The sequence below is a fragment of the Peromyscus eremicus genome, chromosome 10 (genome assembly GCF_949786415.1).
Source record: "Peromyscus eremicus chromosome 10, PerEre_H2_v1, whole genome shotgun sequence".
Classification (NCBI taxonomy): domain Eukaryota; kingdom Metazoa; phylum Chordata; class Mammalia; order Rodentia; family Cricetidae; genus Peromyscus; species Peromyscus eremicus.
The window spans coordinates 93,903,694-93,927,593 of record NC_081426.1 but is presented as its reverse complement, the minus strand read 5'-3'; the positions used below and the strand labels follow the sequence as shown (position 1 = coordinate 93,927,593).

The following is a 23,900-nucleotide window of genomic DNA, read 5'->3' as shown; positions in this document are numbered from 1 at the left end:
CAATAGAAACCCTAACTAAGACAACCACCTGGAATTGGAAGCCATCTCAGACTACATAGTCAAATACACAGCCAGATAGGACTACAGTGCATGACCACATCTCCAAAAAGGAGGAAGGGGAAGGAGGTAGTGAAATAGTTCAGTAGATAAAACATTTGTTCTCCAAGTCTGGCAACTTGAACTTATCCCTAGAACCCATGTAAAGGTAGAAGGAAAGAACCAACCAAGTTGTCCTATGACTTCCAGATGTTCGTTCTCTCTCTCTCTCTCTCTCTCTCTCTCTCTCTCTCTCTCTCTCTCTCTCTCTCTCTCTCAGTAAATCAATTAATTTTTTTGTAAAGCAATTTCTCCACAGACTTGCTAAGGCTTGTTATCAGTCTTTCTTATTCTAGCCATTCTGGAGGACACAGAGCATCTATTTCTGGTACTTGTTTACATTTATCTGATAAGTGACTTTTGATGGCTTATTGGCCACTTATATGTCTTTGTGAATAAATTTTGCATATATTCCTTGCCTAGTTTTCAGTTATTTATGTCTTTTTGTTAAAGTTCTTTATATACTCCGGATATAAGTCCTTTCTCAGATATATAGTTTGCAAAAATACTTTTTGACATTTTATGAGGGATAGAAGATAGAGTCTTTCCTACCCTAAACTGATTTCAAATTAATTCTCCTGCCTCAGGCTCCCAAGTGCTGAGATTACAGATGTGCACCACCACATACACAATTTCTTTTTACTTTTTATTAATGGTGGCCTTTGAAACACTAAAGTTTTTAATTTTGACGAAATCTAATTTACTCATTTTTATTTGTTGCTCATGCTTTTGGTGTCCTGTGTAAAAATTCCTTGTTAAATCCAAAATCATGAACACTTGCCTAAGCTTTGTGCTAAGAGATTTCTGAGATCTGTTCTTAGGAGCAGTTCTTGCATGGTAATCTTTGTATGATTAGTCAGCTGGCTCAACCACTTACACAAAGACTCTTCTCTCCTCTCAACAGTCAAGCCAGCGGATCATGTCTGGCTCCTTTCTACAGATCCACACACGTCAGTCACCGTGCCAATACCACTCTGTCTTGATTAGCCTTGAATTAAGACTGCAAATTGTTAAGTGTGGCCTAGTCAGCCCAAATCCTGAGGGCTATGCTGAATCTATAGTCCAAATTCGGAACTAATACCTTCTGGACAACATGCCTTCCAATCTCACCTAGCTCTCCCTGAATTTAGATTCTCTTTAACCTCCTTCACCGCTGTTCCGTAGCTCACTACGTCTAAGTTCTGCACTTCACACTTCTTACTAGGTGTATCACTTCTCTCAGTCTGTCATAAATGGTCTTACCCCCATCTTCAGATGGGCTTCAACTTTCCAACACTCTGTAATAACAGAAATAGGATCTTCTCTAAGATACCATCTCCAGAAGACTAAAAGCAAACTAATTTTCTAGAGGAAACAGTTTTACCTAATGCCAAAGACTAGAAAAATGTTCTTCCCTTTGTCCTGATACAGAGAATCTTGTACATTATGAGATATATTCCTCCAATAATAAATATAACATCCAAGAAAGGGGTTTGAATCAAAATCATCTGCAAAGCCTTTTAAAAATATATTTTGCTGGGTGCAGTGGCACACACCTTTAATCCCATCACTCAGGAGGCAGACAAGTGGATCTCTGGGAGTTCAAGGCCAGCCTGGTCTACGTAGCAAGTTCTAGGCTACCCAGGACTATATAGTAAGACTTTGGGGGGTAGGGTGTAATTAAGCCTCCACCACACCAAAGTAGAGAAAAATAAACTGACCAGTGCACATTAATTTTAAAAGTACATTTGGAGGCTAGCAAGCTGGGTCAGCAAGGAAAGGCATCTGCCACCAAGCCTGATGGCCTGAGTTCAGTCCTGGGATCTATACGGTAGAATGACAGAAGTAATTCCCTCAAATTGTTCTCTGACCTTCCACATGCATGCTGTAGCATGCACATGCCCACATACATACATATATACAAAAAATACATCTGAACAGTAACAACTGATTAATAACTATACAGAGGATTCACAGATCTAATTTTCAGTTACAATTATTATGTACTTTTCTATATGAACACTAAAAATGATCATAAATCAATGTGTTCTAAAATGTGAAGTGCCCTAACCCACAGCAACAGTCTTTCACTTACCAGGTGATTTGCTGAGGCTCATCTTCTCCATAGGTTTTGCTAGCTTAGGTTTCTTGATAAAGGCTCCCCCGGGTTTATTAAATATTTGCATCATTTTTCTTTTTATTCCTCTTGTGGTAGCAATCGTCACACTGGTGGATTTGTTTTGATAGTCAACAATAATTCCAGGTCTATGAATGCTTCCAAAATCACCCATATGCTGTAAATTTGTGAAATCAAGAAACATTAACATAATGTCAAGATAAAATATGGATTAATACAAATTTTTGTCATCTAGTTACTAGTTTTCACCTTAAAATTCTGTGGAACTTAATTGAATTTTACATGTCCTCTCTGAGAAAGCACATATAAAAAATTTATAAATTATTACATGAACTCAAATCCAATGACCTAGTATTTCCAATATTACACAGGTGGCTATGTTCTATTTTTTATTTTTACGATTCAGAATTATGTGAGATCACAAACACCATGTGCCTGTCAGAGGGTCACCACTTGTACAACTCTCTGACAACTCCTCTTCAGAGTTCCTACTTGATGATTTCCATCAAAGACCTTAAAAGAAATCTTTATTGTACTAAAACCTTGCATAAAACTAAGATACACAAAGATGATCATATTTGTGGTTTAAAGTAAAAATGATCCAGAAATCATTTAGGATTTCTCACTGTTGAAAATGGGAATGAGAAGGCGAGATGGAACATTAGTATGAAATAGGAGAGTTAAAGCATAACCATGCATCAACTTCCAAGACACACTTCAGATAAAGAATTGCATCTGACGTTCCATTCACATTCTTACCTAAAGAAACATATTATACCCCCAAAGCCCCAAGAAGCAAGTTTACAGACGACGAGTCATACCAGCAAATGACTCTGTGTCCCTTCCTCTTCTCTTGTCATTAACAAAATCCACTCTACCAAGGTCATGTCCACAGACATTTATTCTGCTAGTCTTACTTTTAGAGGTAAAGACTGAGGAGTAATCTGAAGAGAAGGACCCAATGGGAATTGTACAAGTGAAGGTTAAAATGAAGATCCTACAAGTTCATCTATTTGGCTAACAGAAGGAAAGAAAGAGAAGTCCACTCAGACTAGAAGAGTAAATACAAAGTACAGGAATACTCAGTTGTACATCAAGAAAACAAAATTGATACCTGAATCTTCATGAAGAAAAAATCCTTTGCCCAAAATATTACACAGCATGGAAGAGGTTAAATGTTTCCAAATTTTCAAACTAGAAGGTATTTTCAATTTCAAAGCCCAAAGCCTACTACTCCAACTACTTTTAATTAACCTACAATCCTCAAGTATGGTGGACCAACACTGCTGCCTACACATTAATATATGATTAGAAATATCTATCTAACCTAGATTTACATGAATGTCTCCATGTAATTTATATGGACACATCAGAAAAATCTTCATTATAAACATTAAAGGTGCAATGCATTTTATGTAAGTAAAGAGTGACTATTAAAAATGCAAAATTTCTATACAAGTAAGACAAACTACGCTGATGACCAAAGGCTAATGAACAGTCAAAAACACATGCCCTACTACAGTATCTATCAGAATACTTTCTTCTACAAGAATAATAAATACAACTGACTTTGAAAAAAAATCTTATATTACAAAAATATAAATATACAATAGTATTTATATGATCAAATTACATAATCCCATAAACCTATGCACCCTTACTGGGTAAAAATTTATGAAGTTACCCAAGACTACAAAGCATAATTGTTACAATGTATATCCTGAAATTAAACACCTATAGGCTAATATATTTATCCAGTTAGGCAATAACTTGCAAAATATTACTTCCTAGGAAACAAGTAAGAGATTCTTTCTCAACAGAATTAGGGAAAAGAAAACAATCACCAATAGGACATATAGTAAGAGAGCAAGTTAGCAAAATAATACTGACCACAAATCATTCTACCATCTGTTATACATATCAACTTCTTCATGTGTAAACATGACTAAGCTATCCTAATCTACACTGACTTTTGATCTCTTGAGTGTTTAACAGGAAACATGGAACTTTGAAGGGCTTCTACTTGCTAGAGTTTACTAACAAAGGGTAAATATTTTATTATACATTGCACCTTTAACCTACTCAGAGCTCAAAAAGGGTTCAGTTACCTTTTACAATAATCCAACAACTATCTCACCAGCAAAACTGCTAGTGTTTACAAAGAAAAATGCAACTCCTTTTAACCCCTTTTAGACCAAACCTAATATCCTCACCTTTTTCATAAAGGGAGATTTGACATAACTTCATGAATGAATCATCTCACACTGCAACTTATTTTCTGAGGTGCTGGAAAACTTTTGCAGCCAACCTAAAGCTTTATGACTCAGCCTCTGCTTAAAACACACTGGGACAAACAGTGTTTGTTCTCGTTGAAAACCATGGTCTTGAAAGGGTTTAAAAGAGTGACTAGTGAAAAGAATCTGAAAAGATTCTGTTGTACTTACTCCTCGGCCTCGGCCTCTGCCTGTTGATGGTCCTCCAAAAGCATCATAGTTTCTGCTTCCAAACGTACTTTCAGGATAAGCAGGCGTTCCTCTCCCCCGAGAGCCTACAGGTGCAGGCTTCATATGGGGTGAAGAAAAACTGCTGTAGGAAGAGTAATTCTCTCTTCCTCTGTCCTCCATAAACCCAGGCCTCAATTTTGAACGGGAGTAAGGTTCTTCCCAGCTAGACCCGCCCTGGTTTCTACCTCCGAAAGAGTCAAGGCTATTCCGGTAGGAGCTCTCAAATCGACCACCATAACTACCTCCGAAGCGGCTTTGTTCGGGTTCATTAAAACCATAGCCAGATCTGTACAGATCTCGCCCACCCAGAGAAGACCTGGAGTCGTAAGACTCATAAGGTCCAAACCTGGAAAAGTTGCACAGTGAGGGAAAAAACAAAAGTAAGCTTACTAATGTTAGACAATTCAAAAGACAAGTTATCAGATGACATTTATCAACTAAAATTCATTAATACCATAGTGGCTTGCATAGTTCTACTTCTGCTCACACTTGATTAGGGCTGGGCAGTTCAACATGAGACCAGACAGAAAGCTATCTGAGTCAGTTTCTAAATATAAATTGAGTTTAGTTAACCTTAGCTTTAAACTCTGCTTTTTAGCAGCTTTTCTATTTTATTTTAGTAAGATTTGTCTGTCTAATAACTAAAGCCCAGCCCTAGTCTTAGAAAAAGTTATTTACTAAAGTTCACCAACTAAACTTTTTTTTGAATCCTTCCCTGATACTGAAAATTACAAAGCATTTACAATACTTTGGCTTTTTAGGGACACAAAGACTGCATAGATGGGGGGGTCTTTGTGATATTAAGTGATCCTTTGCACCTCAATAATCTATATCACAAAACTGCCTCATTGTGTCTGTAATAACCAAAGCTGAGGAATTATCTCAGGTTATAAAGTTTGACATTCTGTCAAACTTCGGCCAAGGCCAATCCTTAAACACGCTGGGAAGACTAGTAAATCTAACAAATCTAGAGGAATAAACATGTAAAATAGAACACAAAAGTAAAAGACCACCAACATATACCCTCTACATATGAATATTCAAAGCAGATGAGAAAGAATACATTTTATAATGCCTTCAATTATTTGAAAAAGTATTTCCTATCAAGAAATTATCACATTAAACACTACTCTAAAAGGTAACCACACTGTCTCAACAGAAAAAAAAAATCATTTTACTTATCACAAATCCAAAACATAGATTACAGAAGTTGCTTATTACCTTACAGTTTTTAAAAAGCTCACAATTACACAAGAGATGAATGATAACAACTACAGAAATAGTTTATGCACAATACACTTACAATGTAAGAGGGCAATAACTGATATACTAAAACATTTAAATGATGTTACATTAGTCAATGATTTACAAGTCACTCAGTAGAAGATACTATTTAATTCTGAAGCCTTCTAGCCATATAAATACTATTCCTCCCAACTTGGAATTTCAAAGCATTACATAAGGACAGTAAGTAACTGTTTGTTTTCATGACTGTACTCTACTGTAAACCACAGTGACACACTTGAAGCACAAAGAAAACAAGCATTGCTCAAGTCCATCCTTAAAGAATCCAGATCCTTCAGTTTATGAAGGATGATGATCTCAAATGTCTAACTAGTTTTACTTTGTATTTAGAAGGAAGTTTTATATTTCAAAAAACAGACCCCTTTAAGGTTATTAAACATGATCAATCCTAAGACCTGTAGTTGTTTAATCAGTTTAAGTCTCAAAGAATATCAACAGTAAAATAGAAAGTCTAGACTGTAGTTAAAGGTGCATGACCCTCATTTTTAAGCAGTGTTTTGGATGTACGCAGCAGCTGCCAGCAAACAACCGGAACATGATTTAAAGAACACTTCTACTATTACAATATGCTCTTCAAACTTGCTTTAAAATTAAAATGAAATGATAGCTATCGTAAATGTTTCTTAGAAACTGAAAGCCGCTAGACTGGTTCAGTTAAAGCCATTCCAGGCAGACTATTTTGCTGTTACACAGTGCCCACATTAGGGGGAAAAAAAAAATTCTTTTCAACAAGAAAAGTAAGTCACAAATAAATATTTCCAATAACATTTTGTATCATTTGATCAGGACATTTTGACTGATAAATTAAAAATAAAAGAAGTTTTTTTTTTTCTTTTTAAAGTATCTACTGTCAAAGAATATCTTATTCTATTATACTGAAATAAAAGATAAATGGTGTCCTCCGAAAATAATGTCTGCCAATAAGACTAAGAAAATTTTTATGTCCATTAATTAGCACCTTTAAATATTTCAGGTGATTCAATACCAAACAGCAAAGTTCAAGTATCATAAAAGCCTAAGGAATACTTAATACATCCAGAATCTTATAGTTCTAATTATTTGGCCAAGTGATTAAGCAATTTACCTGCTACCCCCACCACCACCACTGTGATTGTCCATGCCATAGGACTGGTTTAGGTAGGAATCCATGGATCTTTGACCCCCATAGGATCCATGGCCATAGTCACGATCCAGCCCTATAAGAGTTTAAAAAGAAAAAAATTAAATGATGCTCACCTTTACTGGTACCCAAAAGAAGAATTTTTAGATAAATATCCTGGAATGTCAGACCTCCATAAGATCCAGGGCCATAATCACGATCCATTCCTGAAAGAGTCAACAAGAGATTATGAGTAAAATCCACCATTTTCTTCACAAAAATTTTTTATTAAGCACAATACTGTCACATAAATCATCTAAAACAATAATTTGCACTAACATTTTAACTCAATATTAAAGATAAAAAGTAACAAATTGAAAACTATTATTTGCTAGCAAGGCTTCATATTTCAAGGAAAAATAAACTATCAGCTACAAAACTCTACATTAAAAATATTTTCAGTGTAAGCATATTTAGTGGACTATAAGGCTACTACTACAATGCCCTGAATTTGGAACTTAGTACTACAGCATTAAAAAAAAGATAATATATAACTTTATATATAACTACTATTTTCAAAAAGTCAGCATCTAATAAATATCAAGAGACTTTTTGTCCTAAGAATACTATGATGTAAATATATTCTTTTTTTGTACTAATTGCTCCCAAATTGTCTAAAAACTCAAGAGCACCTATATTTTCAATTAGAAACATTTAGTTACTGATACAGATAATTCTAGGAAGTAAAATCACAAACTAAGATCAATCTTTGGGCCCTGTGCCTAAGAATAACAAGGCCTCAACAAATACTTCAATTCTCCAATCTTTTGAATAAAAGAAATAAGTGTGAATTTTCATAACACAAACACTAAAAAATTCTAGTATAGGAGTAAACAAACATATTAGAAAACTAAAGGTCATAAAATTAATAATGACTATAAAGAAATTATATTATTTAAATGTTTACTATAAAGTCCTTTAAGATGCCTCATTACCACTCATCCCATATTTTTATTATAAATACAACAGTATACATAGCAAAAACCTTAATCTATATTTTTACAAGCACCAAGTCGTACTTACAATTATTTAATGTTTCTAATCTAAACAAAAATGATCAAACTTTACATAAATACTACTCACAATCTTGCCTTTTAAGTTTGAAAGTAACCTTAATCAAATTTAATCTTTTCACTTTTTAGATTTGCAAACTAAAGTCCAAAAGGAGGAAATGAATTTTCCAGTACCATGTAGGTATTTTCTTATTTAACCTCCTGTTTTTTTCTACATGAAAAATTTTTTTCTCCCAAGGATCTAGTTGGAATCTTTTAATTTTTTCACATCTATTTCAACTAGTAAATTATTCAAGAAAACGTTCACTGGTGGTCTCTGCTGAATATCAACTTTATTCTTTCTATTCACAGAACCTGTAGAGTTTATACAGTATTACAACAATATGCTGTTGTGGCCTCATCTTAAATTTCTAATTTTTAATGCATCTTAGAGGAGCAGTTATCATAGAATGGTTTGCTGATCAGAGTTTCTGAGACCCATGAGGTCAAAACTATTTTCATAAATAACAAGGATGTTATTTCTGTTTTTATAGCATTTGCACTAAAAGTATACAAATGTTGTGGATAACTGGCATTTCCAAACATATCAGGAAATATGAAGCACCAGACTAATCTAGCAGTCATTATACTAAATATCACACACCCAGTGAAAAACAACTAATTTTTACATCACTTTTGCTTAAGAATGCCCGTGACGGAGCAATTAATAATTTTATTAAGTCCTGGCCTTTGATTTAATTACATCTTTTTGTTACTCAATGTAATGAAACAGAAAATGCACATAAAGTAATTTTGCTACATACCAAAGTATGAGAGTTCTCTCCAAGATAAGCCACTGTACCATGTTTGGTTTATGAATCAAATTAATTACTTTTTATAAAGAACACTTTTCAGTAGGAAAACTAGAAGACAAAAACTATGGTTTTCATGGTACCATAAACTTGGTCAAAAGCCCATGGCCGGGGAGGTAACAGGTCCTAGGAATCTATTGCTTATTGTCGTTTTATTAAATGAACTCAGTGCAAACTCCTTCTAAATATTTGTTTATACTCGTAGGACAATGTTGCTCTCACAGCCTTGGTCAGAGAAGCTTCTTTTTACATGGGCAGTAGTTAATGTACAGATTCATAATTGGTACTGAGCAAAAATAACTGTTGAGTGTCCAACCCTGTCAAGGACATTGGTATCATCCCCTCCAAGGCTCAGGGACCACTGTGGAAGCCAGGGCAGAAAGAATGGAGGAGCCAAAGTATCAGGAGAATGTTGTGACATGCTTCCTCTGGACACAGCATGGCAGCTGCACCCATCAACTCACAGCAGCTGTGGTATCTGCACAGGACCAACCCTGTCAACAGTCCACTGTGGACTGGAGATGGGCTCATGAAGCACCATCAGTAGGCTGAGGAACTAGTGGCTGTTAATGGCTGCTCGGGGAGAGAGAACCCTTCTTCTTCAGTGTATCCACTTCTGATAAGGTGCCCGTGCTCCACACACTCATGCTCAGTCAAGCAATTCTAGTGAAATCAGTGATCACAGTAAAGAGACATGAAAATAGACATGGGAAGAAGGGGCACAGAGAGAATAGAAGAACTAGAAAGGATGGTGGGGGTGAATATACTAACACATTTGTATCAGGTATGATACTGTCAAAGAATAAAATATATTTTACAAACCCATGGTTTTCAGATATGGGCATGTAGCAGACATTTTCTCACAAATGCAGTAAAACTTGCTACAATGAAAAAAAAATCATTGCTGCTAATGACAAAATTCATAGTTTAAACTGAAAAAAAAATTCTTAAAAACTTTTATCAACCACTGTCAACCTGACAGCTTCCCAACACTTAAAAGGTTTTCTAAGCAGTTTATAGCATTAGTGTGGATTTTATACTGTACACTAAAACCTGTCACTATTTGGAAAGTCTGCATAATTCATTAATTCAGAGTCAGTCATTTGTTTGAAATCACAGGGTATTTGATACAGCATATGCCTGTACCTCTCATACAGAGGATGACAATAACATCATCAACATTAAATTCCCTGCAAGGTCTCACGTAAAGAGTAACCTCCCACTAACTTTACCAGATACAGAAAGCAGAAGGGTTAGTTACTTCTGCCAGTTTCTGAGTTAGCGGAGACTATCTTAGCTCTTACTTTTAAATCCGTGATTTTCTTTCACTACAGAGTCACAAAAGGACTAGTATTCTGAGCACTTACAGGCCTGGCACTGTGCAGACCACCACCAGAGCTCTTGTATCACAGCAGATCTCACTTATGTTCATACACTGTCATTAAAGTCGGAGAGTCTATCACACATTATCAGTGTATTTATAGGGAAATAAATTCTGTGAATAATTTTTCTCCCAGGTTACCAAAATAAATTTTAAAACTATTTTTTAAAATGTAAAAACAAGGACATTATCTCTTTATTATTAAGTGAGAAAGAAAAACAAATCTGCCCTAATAATTTAAATCAAATCTATTTACTTTAATCACTATTACATAAAAAATATGCTGAGTTGTGGAATATGTGGCAAAAACTAAAGTATGGTCAAAATAACTCCCTAGCTGTGTGACATGAGGTCTTGAATGGAACTACTTTTCAAACTCCTGTACTAACAGTATTGCCAACTACCATAACCTTCACCTATATTACTCCAAAGTCTAACTGGTTTTCCTACTTCCATTTTTACTCCCCTTCTGTTTATTCTAAAAATAAAAGCCAGAATAACTGTTACAATATAAGGCAAATCATGTCCAATGATGTCTTCCCACCTTATGACAACTGAAAAGCCAAAGCCTTAAAATAACCTGTACGATCCTTTACTAGTGTTCGTTCTCTGTGTGTGTGCACATGCATGTGTAGGTGCACACAACTGTGCACACATACGGACACCAGAGGACAAAGTCAAGTGTTCTGTTCTATCAGTCTTTGCTTCATTCCCTTGAGATAAGGTGTCTTGCTGAACCTTGGAGCTGGGCTGACAGCCAGCATGTCACAGTGATCCTATCTCCACCCCCACAGAGCACTAGAGTGACAAGTGCACGCACAGCTGTGCTCGGCTTTATGCTTGGTGATGGGGATTCAAACTCAGGTCCTCATGTTTGCACAGCAAGTGTCCCTACCCACTGAACCATCTCTCCAGCCCCAACTAGTCCTTAACCAGAAACAACTCTCTCACACCACCTCTCTCCTTCCTACACCCCCACCAAGGAACACTGCAATGTCTCTAATAAACATTTCTAGTTGTCATAACTAGGCAGGAGGTGCAACTGACATCTACCACATAGGGATCAAGGATGCTGCTAAACAAACATTCTGCAATGAATGCACAGAACAGACAGACAGATAGACAAACACAGGAACAGACACAGATACACACACAAATTACCCTACAATAAAAATATTAGCTAATCCAACATGGCAACAGTGTCCAAGTTGAGAAACTATATATGCTCCGCCCTATCACCTCTTAACCCACTGACTACCTTACAACCTCATTTGTTTCCTCCAATTACAAGAGGCTCCTTGCTGTTTCAACACATGTACACCCAGGTTTCCACTTCCTGCTCCCTCTACCAGGAATGCTTTTTCCTTGTATCTGCAGTGCTCACTAATACATCTCTTCCAGGTCTTCATTTTTGTTGATTCTTACATATAAACAGATTGATTGCCTGTGATTTTTCAATGCCTTCTGGCTATACCTCACCTCTCTAGCCTTATCTTCACACTGCTCAGGAAAAATCATCTGTCTGGTCAAACCAGTCTTCCTTACCCTCTGTGAAGCTCAGTGTTCTCAGTCCTACCTTCGCTCATACATTTCCCTCTACCAAGAATGTCTTCCCTTTTCCATCTGCTATTTACCTAAGAAGGGTATGAAATAAGGAAAATATGGGAGACACTAGAATAAAAATCCTTCCCAAAACACAGTGTAGAGAAAAATCTGTTCCACTGCCTTCTACTTTAGTTCAGTAGAAAGATAGGAAACCCAAGGCTAACAATGTATTATGGGCTTCATTTGGAACAACAAATCTTTTGTTAGTATTTACTAAAGTCTGTTCTGTTTGTGTCCAGACTACTTTAAAGTTTGCATCCTTACCTCCTTTAATTCTATGCTCAAATGTTATCTTTCTCTTGAGCCAGTGACTCTAAAATCACAGTGCACACATACAACCTGTCTTTCTCCCCGCATTATTTTTTCTCCCCAACAATTTTTATCTTCTAACACAGAATATGTTATTTTTAAAACTATTTTCTGCATGTTTATCCCTTTAGACTGGAAATTAGTTCCACAAAGACAGTATTATTTACCCATTCTGTTCACAAGTTCTCTGTTCCTAGCTCTCAGACCATTACCTAGATAAACAGCAAGTACTAAAAAAGTATTGTTAAATGAAGTCAAAACCCCTGAAATTAAGTTTCTCATTTACAAAATGCAGACAAATAAGACCTCAAAGTATTTTTAAGTAGTAGACATTAGCCAGAGGTAAAAGCCAAAATCTTTTATTCAAAGTACTCTGCCCACACAGCAGAAAGGGACCCCCTACCTAAAATTAAGCATCAAAAGGTCTAGGTTACCACCTGTACAATATTCATGTAGAAAATGTTTCTAGGAAATTCTGACAATATCTTCAAATAAGAATCACTACTGGGGCTGGAGAGATGGCTCTGCGGTTAAGAGCACTGGTTGCTCTTCCAGAGGTCCCGAGTTCAATTCCCAGCAACCACATGGTGGCTCCCAACCATCTGTAATGAGAACTGGTGCCCTCTTCTGGCCTGCAGGCAGAACACTGTATGCAAAAATAAATAAATCTAAAAGAAAAGAAAGTTATTTAAAAAAAAATCACTACTGGAATTATATTAGAAAAAATTTAAAAATTGCAATATTAGGGATTTTGTAATACATTAGTAATGAACTAAACTTGATTTATGTGATTTTGAATTCCAAGTACTATCTTTAGAAATCAACTCTAATTCTCCAGTACAGCTTTCTATCATTCCAAAACCCACTTGCCTTATTTAACTTCAGTTTAAAATCTTGGATTCATTTTATTTAACGCTCTGTTTTCTACCCATTATTAATAGCTTTCACATTCTATTAATTTCCTATAGGAAACATCTTAACATTTTTAAAATGAGCATTATCATTTCCCTACATTCAAATGTATTAAAAGTTTTTCTTGAGCCAAGCACAAGGCCCTGGGTTCAGTCCTCAGCTCCGGGGTAAAAAAAGATTAACTATATATATAAAAATGCATTTGGAGAGATGACTCAGCAGTTAAAAGCAAGAGCACCTGCTGCTCTTGCAGAGGACCCAGGTGTGATTCCTAGCACATCAAGTTGCACACAACCATCTCTAACTCCAGTTCCAGGGGATCCACTGCCCTCTTCTGAACTCCAATAGCACTGTACATACATGGTACACATATAGAAAAGCAGGCACATAAATAGTATTTACATTTGCTTTGGTTTCTCGTAACTATTTGATAAAATAGCCGGATGTTTCTCTGGTAATCAAAGATATTTAACACTGCTCCCTCATGTCTTTCATATAATGGTTTGGTTTGGTTTTAACCTCCAAATCATTCTGTACTTTTTTTTTTACTATCATCTTGTACGGCAGGGCCTTGACTCTAATAGCTATGAAAACAATATGCATGGTATTCTGCACGTCTCTTATGATCAACACTAGGCTTTTGTTAACAAGCAGCCAGGGCTCTTCATGTGCTCCTTTGGACAGCTCTTTATCATTCATATGGTCAGTGAAAAATGGCCTCAACAGCAAAACCAACATGCATTCCAACAAAGGCAGCGTAGGACCAAGACTAAGTCTACTTAATCTATGTAAGTGAACACCAATGTCTAATTCAAAAGTAATTCAGCCGGTGTCCTGCCACTGGTCATTCAGAATGTAGTCATAAATTAAATAAAAGAATCCTAAGTAAAACAAAACAAATACAAAGTCAAAGTAACTTCTTTTTCTGTTCCCAAGTTCAAATGCTACATAAAGCTGGAGCTATCACTCAGTGGAGGAATACTTGCATGACCTTCATGAGATTCCAGCAAGTGTACATGTACAAATACACACACACACCAGAAAAACACTATACACAGAATGACATTAACACTGAGATTTAGGAATCAAAAGTCAAAACAATATCTGAAACAAAGTAGGTCAGCTTTTTGCATTGATACTTGTGCTTTTATGGGTATGTAAAGAAAAGCTAAAATATAGTCCCTCAACAAAATTAAAAGGAAATGAAAGAGGATACTTACCATTAAAGCCCTGGTAAGTATTCCTGGAAGCAGAGTGTATGTAATCTACGAAGACATTCAATAGAAAGGAATTAGTGCAATGTTAACAAAACCCAAAATCATACTCATCTACTCACAATCAATTTTTAAATGTCATTAACTCAATTACCAAAAAAACTGTGGTACAAATAATTACAAATATCCATTTGAGAAAACACATCACTCCTTCACTGCCTAATGGCAATGTAAAAACAGTTTATAGTCCACATATGTAACTGCCAAAAGAGAAGACCCAGTACTAATTCACACAAAGTAAGAAAAAGGAAAGCAGATTATATATCAAATGACGCAAAAAGGGAGATACATTTAAGAACTCATCATATGGAACAGAAATGTTTCAAGGTCAGCATTGGTTTTAGCACTTAATCTGTTCTCTAAAGACTTCAGGAGCTCATCTGAAAAACACACATGCATATATGTATGAGTGTGTGGGCTGTATCCATCCAAACATAATGTTAAAGCCTTTATTTAACTCTACAAATAAAGACTGAAAGAACAGAATTTAATACAGAGCTTCTGGAAATAACAGAACCCTGGCACAAGACACAGGATCAGATTCAGATACACTCAAATTCTATGGCCCAACTGCAGCAGTGGCATCTGAGGATGGGCAGTTAAGATGTTATTATCACTGATATTATTTTTATTATAATTATAATGAAAAGCAAACACACACACACCCCCCACAAGGTTAACTTCTGGGACACCACGTATGTTGACAGTGTCATCAAACTTTGTTATGAAAACGTAATATATTTTTTCTTTTCAATGTCAACTCTGGCTACTACAAATAGTTGTAATTTAGAGTCACCTATATCAGAATGAGTCACAGCCCAACACGAAAGCACAAACTAGGCAGTACACTATTCTGAAGAGCTGAACTATTTCAAAGCAACTGCAAAGTATACCAAAAAGGGTCTCCTTTCCTGTACTTACATTTGACAGCCTTAACTTCTTGCAGCAAATCAAAAATCAAAAGCTCATTCAATATAACATGAGCTAAGGTCATATCTTATTCAATGTTAAAGACCATTTTTTTGTGGAGGAGAGGCTTCCTTACAAGAAATGAACTGGTTTTATCTAGAAATACCTAGTTCCTCGAGATGACACTCAGTTTCATCCTACAAACTGTCCCGGGTCTCCCTAACACTGTCACTGTGGATCACGTTATCTTGACACTAATCCCTATAAAAGTTGAGCCAAGGTTTGAAGACGCCGAACTAACTGTACTTCACGGCCCTGGACAGAACGGCTGAGAGAACCAGCGCAGGAAGGGCTGAAAATCATCCTTACAATTCCGTTTATTTATTCAGTAAGTCCAACACGGGCTGCTGTGCCCCGATCTATCTGAACGTGAAGGGCACCTGGGGCTTGCTGTGGACAGAATTCTAACTGAAGCAGCGTGCATACACCAGCCCCACCACCACCCCTAAAAAAAAAGTGCCCTGGTCCACGGAACTGCTCCAGACCAGGTATTTCCAAGCAGGTAAACGGGGGTGAGTTATTAAACAGCCCAGTCTGCTACGTGGTGTAAGAACTTGCAGACTCTGACTCGGGGGTGGGGGTGGGAGGTGGGGGGATCGAAGCCCACCCCGATGGAACGCTTTACACTCGCCTCACCCGGAGACGCGCCGCCCGAGCCTGGCTGAGGCAGCCCGTGTCCGAGGGTCGGCCGAGCCCGGGGCGAGCCGTGAGGAGCGGCTCCACCCTGCCGCCCGCCCCCCGGTCGCGGCCCCGCGGGCCCCGGGCCGCCCCTCCGCGCAAGGCCGGGAAGTTGCAGGCGGCCCGGGGCGAGGCTGAGGACGGAGCCCGGAGGCCCGCGGGGCTGGCAGCGAGGCCGACCCCGTGGGCGGGGGTGGGGGCAGTCCGGAGGGCCTCCCCGGCCGGCCGCACAGCCGCGGAGGAGAGGCCCGGCCCCGGCCCGCCATCGCCGCGCGGCCCGCAGAACAAAGCCACACGGCCATCTTGAGGCGGTAAACAGACCCCCGGCGCAGGCCGCCCGCCGCCCGCCGCCCGCCGTCTCGGCGGCCCGCCCCGCGCTCACCGTCCTCGAAGTCCATGCCGGACGCCGTCCACGGGGCTGACGGCCTCGGCGCCGAGCTGTGTGGCCCGCGGCAAGACGCCCGCGACCCGACGGTCTCCACACGGACCGGCCCGCGCGACCGAGAGCGGCGCTACTGGCCGGGAAGCCGCAGGCCACAGCGAGGCTGGGGGGGCGGGGCCGCCGGGCGCTGCCAGTCGCGGCAGCCTGGCCTTGGATTGGCGGAGGCGGGGCGGGGGGCGGGCCCTCGCGCGGGGGGCGGGAAGCGAGGCCGCGGTCAGGGCCTCCCGGGTCCCTGACCCTATGGAGCCGGGGCGGACGGAAGGTGAGAAGGGACCGCCGCCGCGGAAGGCTGGCGTGCGTGGCATGTGCTGGAAGGGCTCCCGGTGGCCGGCCATGTTTGAGCCTGGCAAGAGCGACGGGGTCCAGGAGGGACTGCCTTCCTCTTGCCCAGACTCATCAGATCACAGTGCGACCTTTGGCTTTTTGGTTGGCTGCAGACACGACCCAGGAGGAAAATTTTCATGCACTCACGGGAGCTCCTTCTTTTGGAGACACAGAAGTAAGTCTGGGGCGTGCAGAGGAGCACAGACTGCTAAATACGAAACAATCATAAGACTATCCCAAGACAGGCTCTTAGCCACGGCTGGGTTTTAAGGTGTAAGTAAAAAACAACTGTGAAAATTCACAGATGGGAAAGATTTGGCAGGAAGAGTCCACAGCTCGAAGGCACACACACACACACACACACACACACACACACACACACACACACACACACGGGAGCGGGGATATTTTTCTGCTCTGGAAATCATGTTGGGGACAGAGGCAAAGGTATTATTCACTGAGGAACAATATGGTGAAGACTATTTTGGTCGATGTGAGTTGAACTATAGTTTTAAATAATTTCCTTTTTTTTCCCCCACAGAGCAAATAGTAGTAACAACGAATTGGTTCCCAGATAGGAAGCTGGAAATCAAATTATTTTTGCGCCTTTTCAGGGTTCTATTCACTTGCTGGACCGAGTTCTGAGGAAGCAGGAAATGAAACGGGAAGAACTACAAGGTGTATTGCAGTAGCCCCGAATTTGGGTAGGGCATTGTTTCCTCCTCCTCGTTTTCCTTCTCCGCCTCACTGACTCATCTTGTTCTCCACCCTTTTCTTGATTCTCCCTTTTTTCCTCCTACACGTGTTTTCTGTTCACCTGGGTTGAACATGTTGAAAACCGAACCCACAATTTCCCTTCTCAAACCTGTTTATCCTCCTGTATTCTTTCATCTGTTCATGGCACCGTAAGCCGCCACCCACTAATCCCAGCCGAAAGTTTGAATGTCATCCACTCAAGACTCACTGCTCCCCCAGCCTCCCACTTCCAATCCACATACTGAACCCTTTCATCTGCTTATCACCACCTAAAACGTCTTGTCTGTCCCGTCCTTTCCATTGCCACTGCCCGAGTTAAGACACTCATTATCTCTCTGCAAAACTCCTGCATTCACTTTCTAATTAATTTCTCTGCCCTTCAGCCTCACGTATTCTCAGCCTCCTCAGGCTGAAGTGATCTAAATGCAAATCTGAACATGTCATTCCCACAAGGAAGGCACTGAGTAGATCTAATCAAAGCTGCCTAACATAGAACACAAACAGAAGATGGGGGATACTGCTGACCTCTGCCCTCTCCCTGTATTTCCTTCTCCTCCCTCTCCCCCCCTCATCCTTCTTCCTCTCCTCTCTCTCTTTTATAAAGACTTCTTAAATTATGAATATGTGTTGTCTGTGTGTAGGTAGGTGCACATGAGTGCAGGTGTTCTTGGAGGCCAGAAGAGGGCACCAGATCCCCTGCAACTGGAGTTACAGGGGGCTGTGAGCTGCAGGACATGGCTGCTAGCAACAGAACTCAGCCTCTCTGGAAGAGCAGCAAGCACTCAACCACAGAGCCATCTCTCCAGCCTACTCGCCCCATTTTGGTTATCATTCTCTGACTCTACTTCCCCAAACATCCTTTTGCTTTTTCATGGTTCTTGACTTTGTATTAGTCCCTCTACTGGGAAGCATCTGCAACCTGATGCATCCTCAAAACATAACTCAGAATTTACTTTTATAGAATACGTTCCCGGATCTCATTCCCATGTTCTAGACTTGTACTTCTCGAGTATACCTTTGAACACGATTCAAACTCATTAAAACGAGTTCATAATCAGTCAGTCATGCTGGCTGGAGGCCAGGACTATCCATTCTAACAAACTTCCAGAAGCAGCAGCGACTGATAGAAAACCACACTTTAAGAAGCAAGGCCTTACAGCAGTGTCTCCCTGCATTAACTAATTTGGCTTTATACCCTCTTCGTTCAAAGCTCTTTGCAATTATAATAAGGTCTTCTTTGTACCGTTGGTGTCAAGAACATATGTTTACTAAGTAAAACTCAGCTCTCCCTCGATGTTTTTTAATGCTTTTCTAGTTATCATTTTTCTCCCAATTTACCTTCTGGCAAAGGAATGATTTTGTAACTGAAGTCCTAAGACCTTAGCATGGCTGAAAGGGAATAAGCATTAGGTCACTATATTTTTGTGCTTCTCTCTCTCTCTCTCTCTCTCTCTCTCTCTCTCTCTCTCTCTCTCGTGTGTGTGTGTGTGTGTGTGTGTGTGTGTGTGTGTGTCTGTGTCTGTGTCTGTGTCTGTGTCTATATCACCCCCTTCCCCTCCCCTTCCCTTCCCTCCCCTGGAAGAGAAAATGGCCAGTCACGGAGCTACTGACTCAAGAAGAAACTCAAACTTGTACTGAGAGCCAGCATACTCGTATCTGTTCTCCCTCTCCGTCCTCTTGCTAACTAGGAAGCATTGTTGCTTGGGTAGTTGGCCATATGGAGTTACACCTGGTGTCTCAGTCACTGTCCCATTGCTGTGAAGAAACAGCATGAACGTGGCAACTTATTTTAAAAATTATTTACTTGAGGCCTTACCTACAGCTTCAGAAGGTGGGTCCATGGCCATCATGGTGGGGAGCATGGCAGGGAGGCATGTTGCTGGAGCAGTAGCTGAGAGATTAAATCTGATCCACAAACAGGAGGCAGAGAAACTGGGCCTGTCCTGAGTTTTTGAAGCCTCAAAGCCCACCCCCAGTGACACACCTCCTCCAACAAGACCACACCAGCTAATCCTTCCTACACAGTCCAAGTGGAAACCAAACATTCCAAAATGACTTATGAGCTTGTGGGGGCCATTCTCATTCAAACCACCACACCCTGCACTGCGCAAGAAGTCATCAGCTGTTCCTACATTATTGTTTATTATTATTTATTCAACAGATTCTGAGCACCGCCCACCTACCATGCATCATTATCTTATGCCATTGTTACTACTTGCCTCCCAGAGTCCAGCTAGTTCCCCTCTTATTAAGCTCAGCTGTGTACCCTAAGGGGCCAATCCTTTGTACAAAGCCATAGGTCATTTCATCTTCTGTGTATTTTACCGCAGACAACAGGTTAATGAGTTCCAGACCAACAGGTCTATTAAAGATTTGAAAAGATATGGGGGCTTGACTGTTTATATGCAGAGGTATGAAGGCTACAGGGATTGATGTCAGGCACAGGCTACAGGGACAAGCAGGAAATGAGAGGTTACACCTAGGACCTGTCCTTAACGGAATTACATCAGAGAAGCTACAGCCTTGAACCCAAGAGAAGTTAAGTATCTGAGCTCCCTAATGACCCAGAGTCCTTGGTTCCTTGGCTCGTAACCCTCGTCTCCACACCAACAGCACGGGATGTCTGCCATGTCTGGGAACAAAAGAGCATTTTCACATGACTGCACCATGATCGGCTCACCTCTGTTTCCTCTCTCCCCTCTCTGTTCACTGTAAATATTGCCTCTTTCTAAACATCTCCCTAAGGTCTTAATCAGAAGCCCACTCCATGTAACACGTAGAGTTGCACATTCACAATTTCACAGTAGGATTTTTGTTACCACTTACGAATTCGTTATAGCCTTGCCTGGCACCTTGTTCATACTTTTTCCCTCAGAAGGCCTAGTTGTCACCATGAATGCTGACTGAGGAAGAGCATTTACCAAATCTGCCTACAAAGACTAGAGGACATTGGATCCCCAAAACTGAAGTTCAAGGTGGTTGTGAGCTATCTGATGTTGGCATTGGGAATGAAACCTGAGTCCTTTGGAAGAGCAGGAAGCACTCTTACCTGATGATCCACCTCTCCAGCCTGATTAGAATGTGTTTTATACCTAAGACTTACTTGAAGCTTCTCCCTGATTTTAGTATAAGACTTTAAAAGGATTCGGAGTCTCCAAAAGCTGAAAAGAATAATAACAAAATAATTAATGTTTGTTACACCCTCAATACTAATAAGTATTCAAAGCACTTTGCATGTACTATCTACCTATGATGTGTGTACTCCTATCACCCCCAATTTACTAATGAGGTAACCTTATTTGCTCAAGATACCCAGCTAACAAAGCATAAAGAGTCAAACTCAGCCAGCCTGGGCCTAGAGCCCAAGCTCATATATAATCTATCATTGTGAAGTGCATGCCTACTGTGTTCTACTGAGCAGCTGTTATATGCCAGGAACTTTTAAATAAATTTCTTTTATTAAAATATAATTACATTGGGGCTGGAGAGATGGCTCAGCAGTTAAGAGCACTGGCTGCTCTTCCAGATGACCTGCGTTCAATTCCCATCAACCACATGGTGGCTCACAACCATCTCTAGTGGGATCTGATGCCCTCTTCTGACATAAAGTTGTACATGTAGATAGAGCACTCATATACATAAAATAAATAAATCTTTTATATATAAATAAATCATATATATACATACATATACATATATATTTACATCATTTTTCCTATTCCCTTTTCTCTTTCCAGCCACTGCCATGTACTCCTCCTTGCTCCCTCCCAATATCATGACCTCTTCCCCTGGGGAAGACTATTTCTCTCACTCTCAGCATTCCTCCATTGCCTGTTGTTCCCCGTCTGTGGACAGGCCCTGTAAGATTTCCTCCTTCCATGCTGACACATCTATTGATGTTCTACTTCTTCAGGTCTTGTTTAGACAGCCATCTTATTAAGGTATCATGGGTGACACTTCCCTGTCACTCCTAGAAAACACAATCCCACAGCAGCTTTCCTGGTCCTCTGGCTCTTACAATCTTTCCAGCCCCTCGCCTTCCGAAATGCTCCCCGAGCTTTATTAAGGCACAGGAATTATGTTACAGATGTATCAGTGAAGTTAGAAATTCCACGATCACTTGCTCTCTGCATTTGACCAGTTGTGCTTTTCTGTATGGTCTCCACTTGCAAAGATAAATATCTTTGATATAGTGTGAGGACGACACCTATCTATGGTTATAAAGAAAGATAAGTAGAATGCAGTTAGGAATTATGCTAGTTTAAAATAGTGAAATGGTGGTGGTAATATGTTCTTCTCTAAGATCCATTACCTCAGGTGGTTGGCAAGGTTTCCCATATCAACCATGATTTCCGTCTTAGTAAGTTGTCTAATTGGTCTAAAGACTCCAATTAGACAGACGTTGGTTGCTGCCAAGATATGAGTGCCGCTATTGCATCTTTACAGTTACTAGGCCATCACTAGTAACCCCAGTTAGTCACTGCAGCTGGGTAGGAGTATTGGTTTCCCTTGGAAACGTGCACAGCAAAGATGGCTTCAAGTTAAGACCACTTCCTTGGACACATATTACATATGCTGTACTTTCCTGGGAAACAAGGTTTGTTCTTCTCTAAGGGAACAGCTAAAACTGTATTATCCAACCATTTTTCCTCTTTTTTATCTTAGCAAAGTAAACATAGATTTATTAAGGTCAAGTAAGAAAAACCCCAAAGAGTAGGTGTCTTGGCTAGAGTTTCTATTGCTGTGAAGAGACACTGTGACCACATTTATAAAGGAAAACACTAAATTGAAGTGATAGCTTATAGTTCAGAGGTTCAGTGTAGTGGGTAGCCATTCCAGCTTTGTTCTGGAAGTTCCAACCCCCATTGAGACTTCGGCAACTGTCACGCCTACAAGGCGGGGCCAAGGGAGGCGCCTGGGAACCCGAGATCCGGATCGGCGCACGCTCTCTTGGTTCCAGGACGCTGGATGGTGGAGGTAGACAGAGGAGAGCTCCAGAGAACACCGCTGGACTATGATACACCTTCCCCAGACCCCGCGACCTACCTATCCCTTAATTTGTAAGTTACGCCATTAAATAAATCTCCTTTTAACTACGTGGAGTGGCCCTAATAATTTCACTAATATCTGGCGCCCAACGTGGGGCACGAACCCACGACTTTTTGGACAGTGAAACATGTCTGCTCCTGACAGCACCGATTTACTTCAGAGAGGAGGATGGGCATCGAAGACACTCCATACGGAGTTTATCTTCACCTTGACAAAAATAGCCATTTGGGCAAGAAACTGTTCTTGCCTGGACTGTCTGATCAACTGGACATGCAGGACCCATACAAAGGTGACCACTGAACTTTGCTTGACAAAATGGTCCTTCAGGTTCCTGCTTTGCAGAGAAAACTGCCAGACATTCTACAGGACACAGATAAAAGTGAATAAGAGACTCTAGGCCTGTGGGCTGAAGACAGATGCCCCAACTTTACAAGAGAACTTTGAATGACTGTCCAGGCTGCCAGCTGTCTCTGTCTACCCTACAAGACTCCTAAAAGTTGCTTATATCCTTCTCCATTTCTCAGGTAGTAATATATCCTTCTGAGGTCTTTGATGTGGTTAAAGACTAGATACTTACAATTTTCCTTAGTTATAATAAAAGATAAGTTAGATATAAAACCTTAAACTTACAAATATAAGATAGATAGGATCTCTTCTTTAATATTGTAACTGTAATTCTTGCTTAATAATTGTTTTGTTATATGTAATTTTACTATGTTAAAGTTAAAACCTTCCTTTTTAAGAAAAGAAAAGGGGAAGTGCTGTGGGATGGTCTGTATGTCAAGTGTGTTGCTGATTGGTCAGTAAATAAATCACTGATTGGCCATTGGCTAGGCAGGAAGTATAGGCGGGACAAGGAAAAGAATTCTGGGAAGTGGAAGGCGGAGAGAGAAACACGGCCAGCCGCCATCAGGACAAGGAAGATGTAAGGTACCAATAAGCCATGAGCCATGTGGCAAAGTAAAGATTAATAGAAATGGGCTAAATATAAGAGTAAGAGCTAGACAATAACAGGCCTGAGCTAATGGCCAAGCAGTTTAAATAATGTAAGAGTCTGTGTGTTTATTTTATAAGTGGGCTCTGGGACTGGCGGGACTTGGTGGCGGGAGCTGGAGAGAAATTCTCCAGCAACAGTTCAGCATTATCATGGTAGGACA

At 40.0% G+C, this 23,900-nt stretch overlaps 1 protein-coding gene and 1 long non-coding RNA gene across 2 annotated transcripts in view; one reads left to right on the top strand and one right to left on the bottom strand.

Annotated features, from left to right (window-relative positions):
* Positions 1–16,716, bottom strand: part of Znf326 (zinc finger protein 326) — a 46,576-nt gene extending 29,860 nt beyond the window's left edge. Inside the window, exons 1-6 of the mRNA XM_059274885.1 lie at positions 16,555–16,716; positions 14,472–14,516; positions 7,312–7,347; positions 7,106–7,217; positions 4,657–5,062; positions 2,171–2,369 (exon numbers count right to left, since the gene is read on the bottom strand). Coding sequence (XP_059130868.1) covers positions 2,171–2,369; positions 4,657–5,062; positions 7,106–7,217; positions 7,312–7,347; positions 14,472–14,516; positions 16,555–16,570 — 814 coding nt within the window. The 5' untranslated portion in view covers positions 16,571–16,716. The remainder of the gene's footprint in view (positions 1–2,170; positions 2,370–4,656; positions 5,063–7,105; positions 7,218–7,311; positions 7,348–14,471; positions 14,517–16,554) is intronic.
* Positions 16,717–17,022: 306 nt separating this feature from the next.
* Positions 17,023–18,967, top strand: LOC131920916 (uncharacterized). Its single transcript, XR_009381797.1, has 3 exons — positions 17,023–17,113; positions 17,553–17,616; positions 18,336–18,967. It is a non-coding gene; the product is annotated as an uncharacterized LOC131920916 (long non-coding RNA).
* The last annotated feature ends 4,933 nt before the right edge of the window (positions 18,968–23,900 follow it).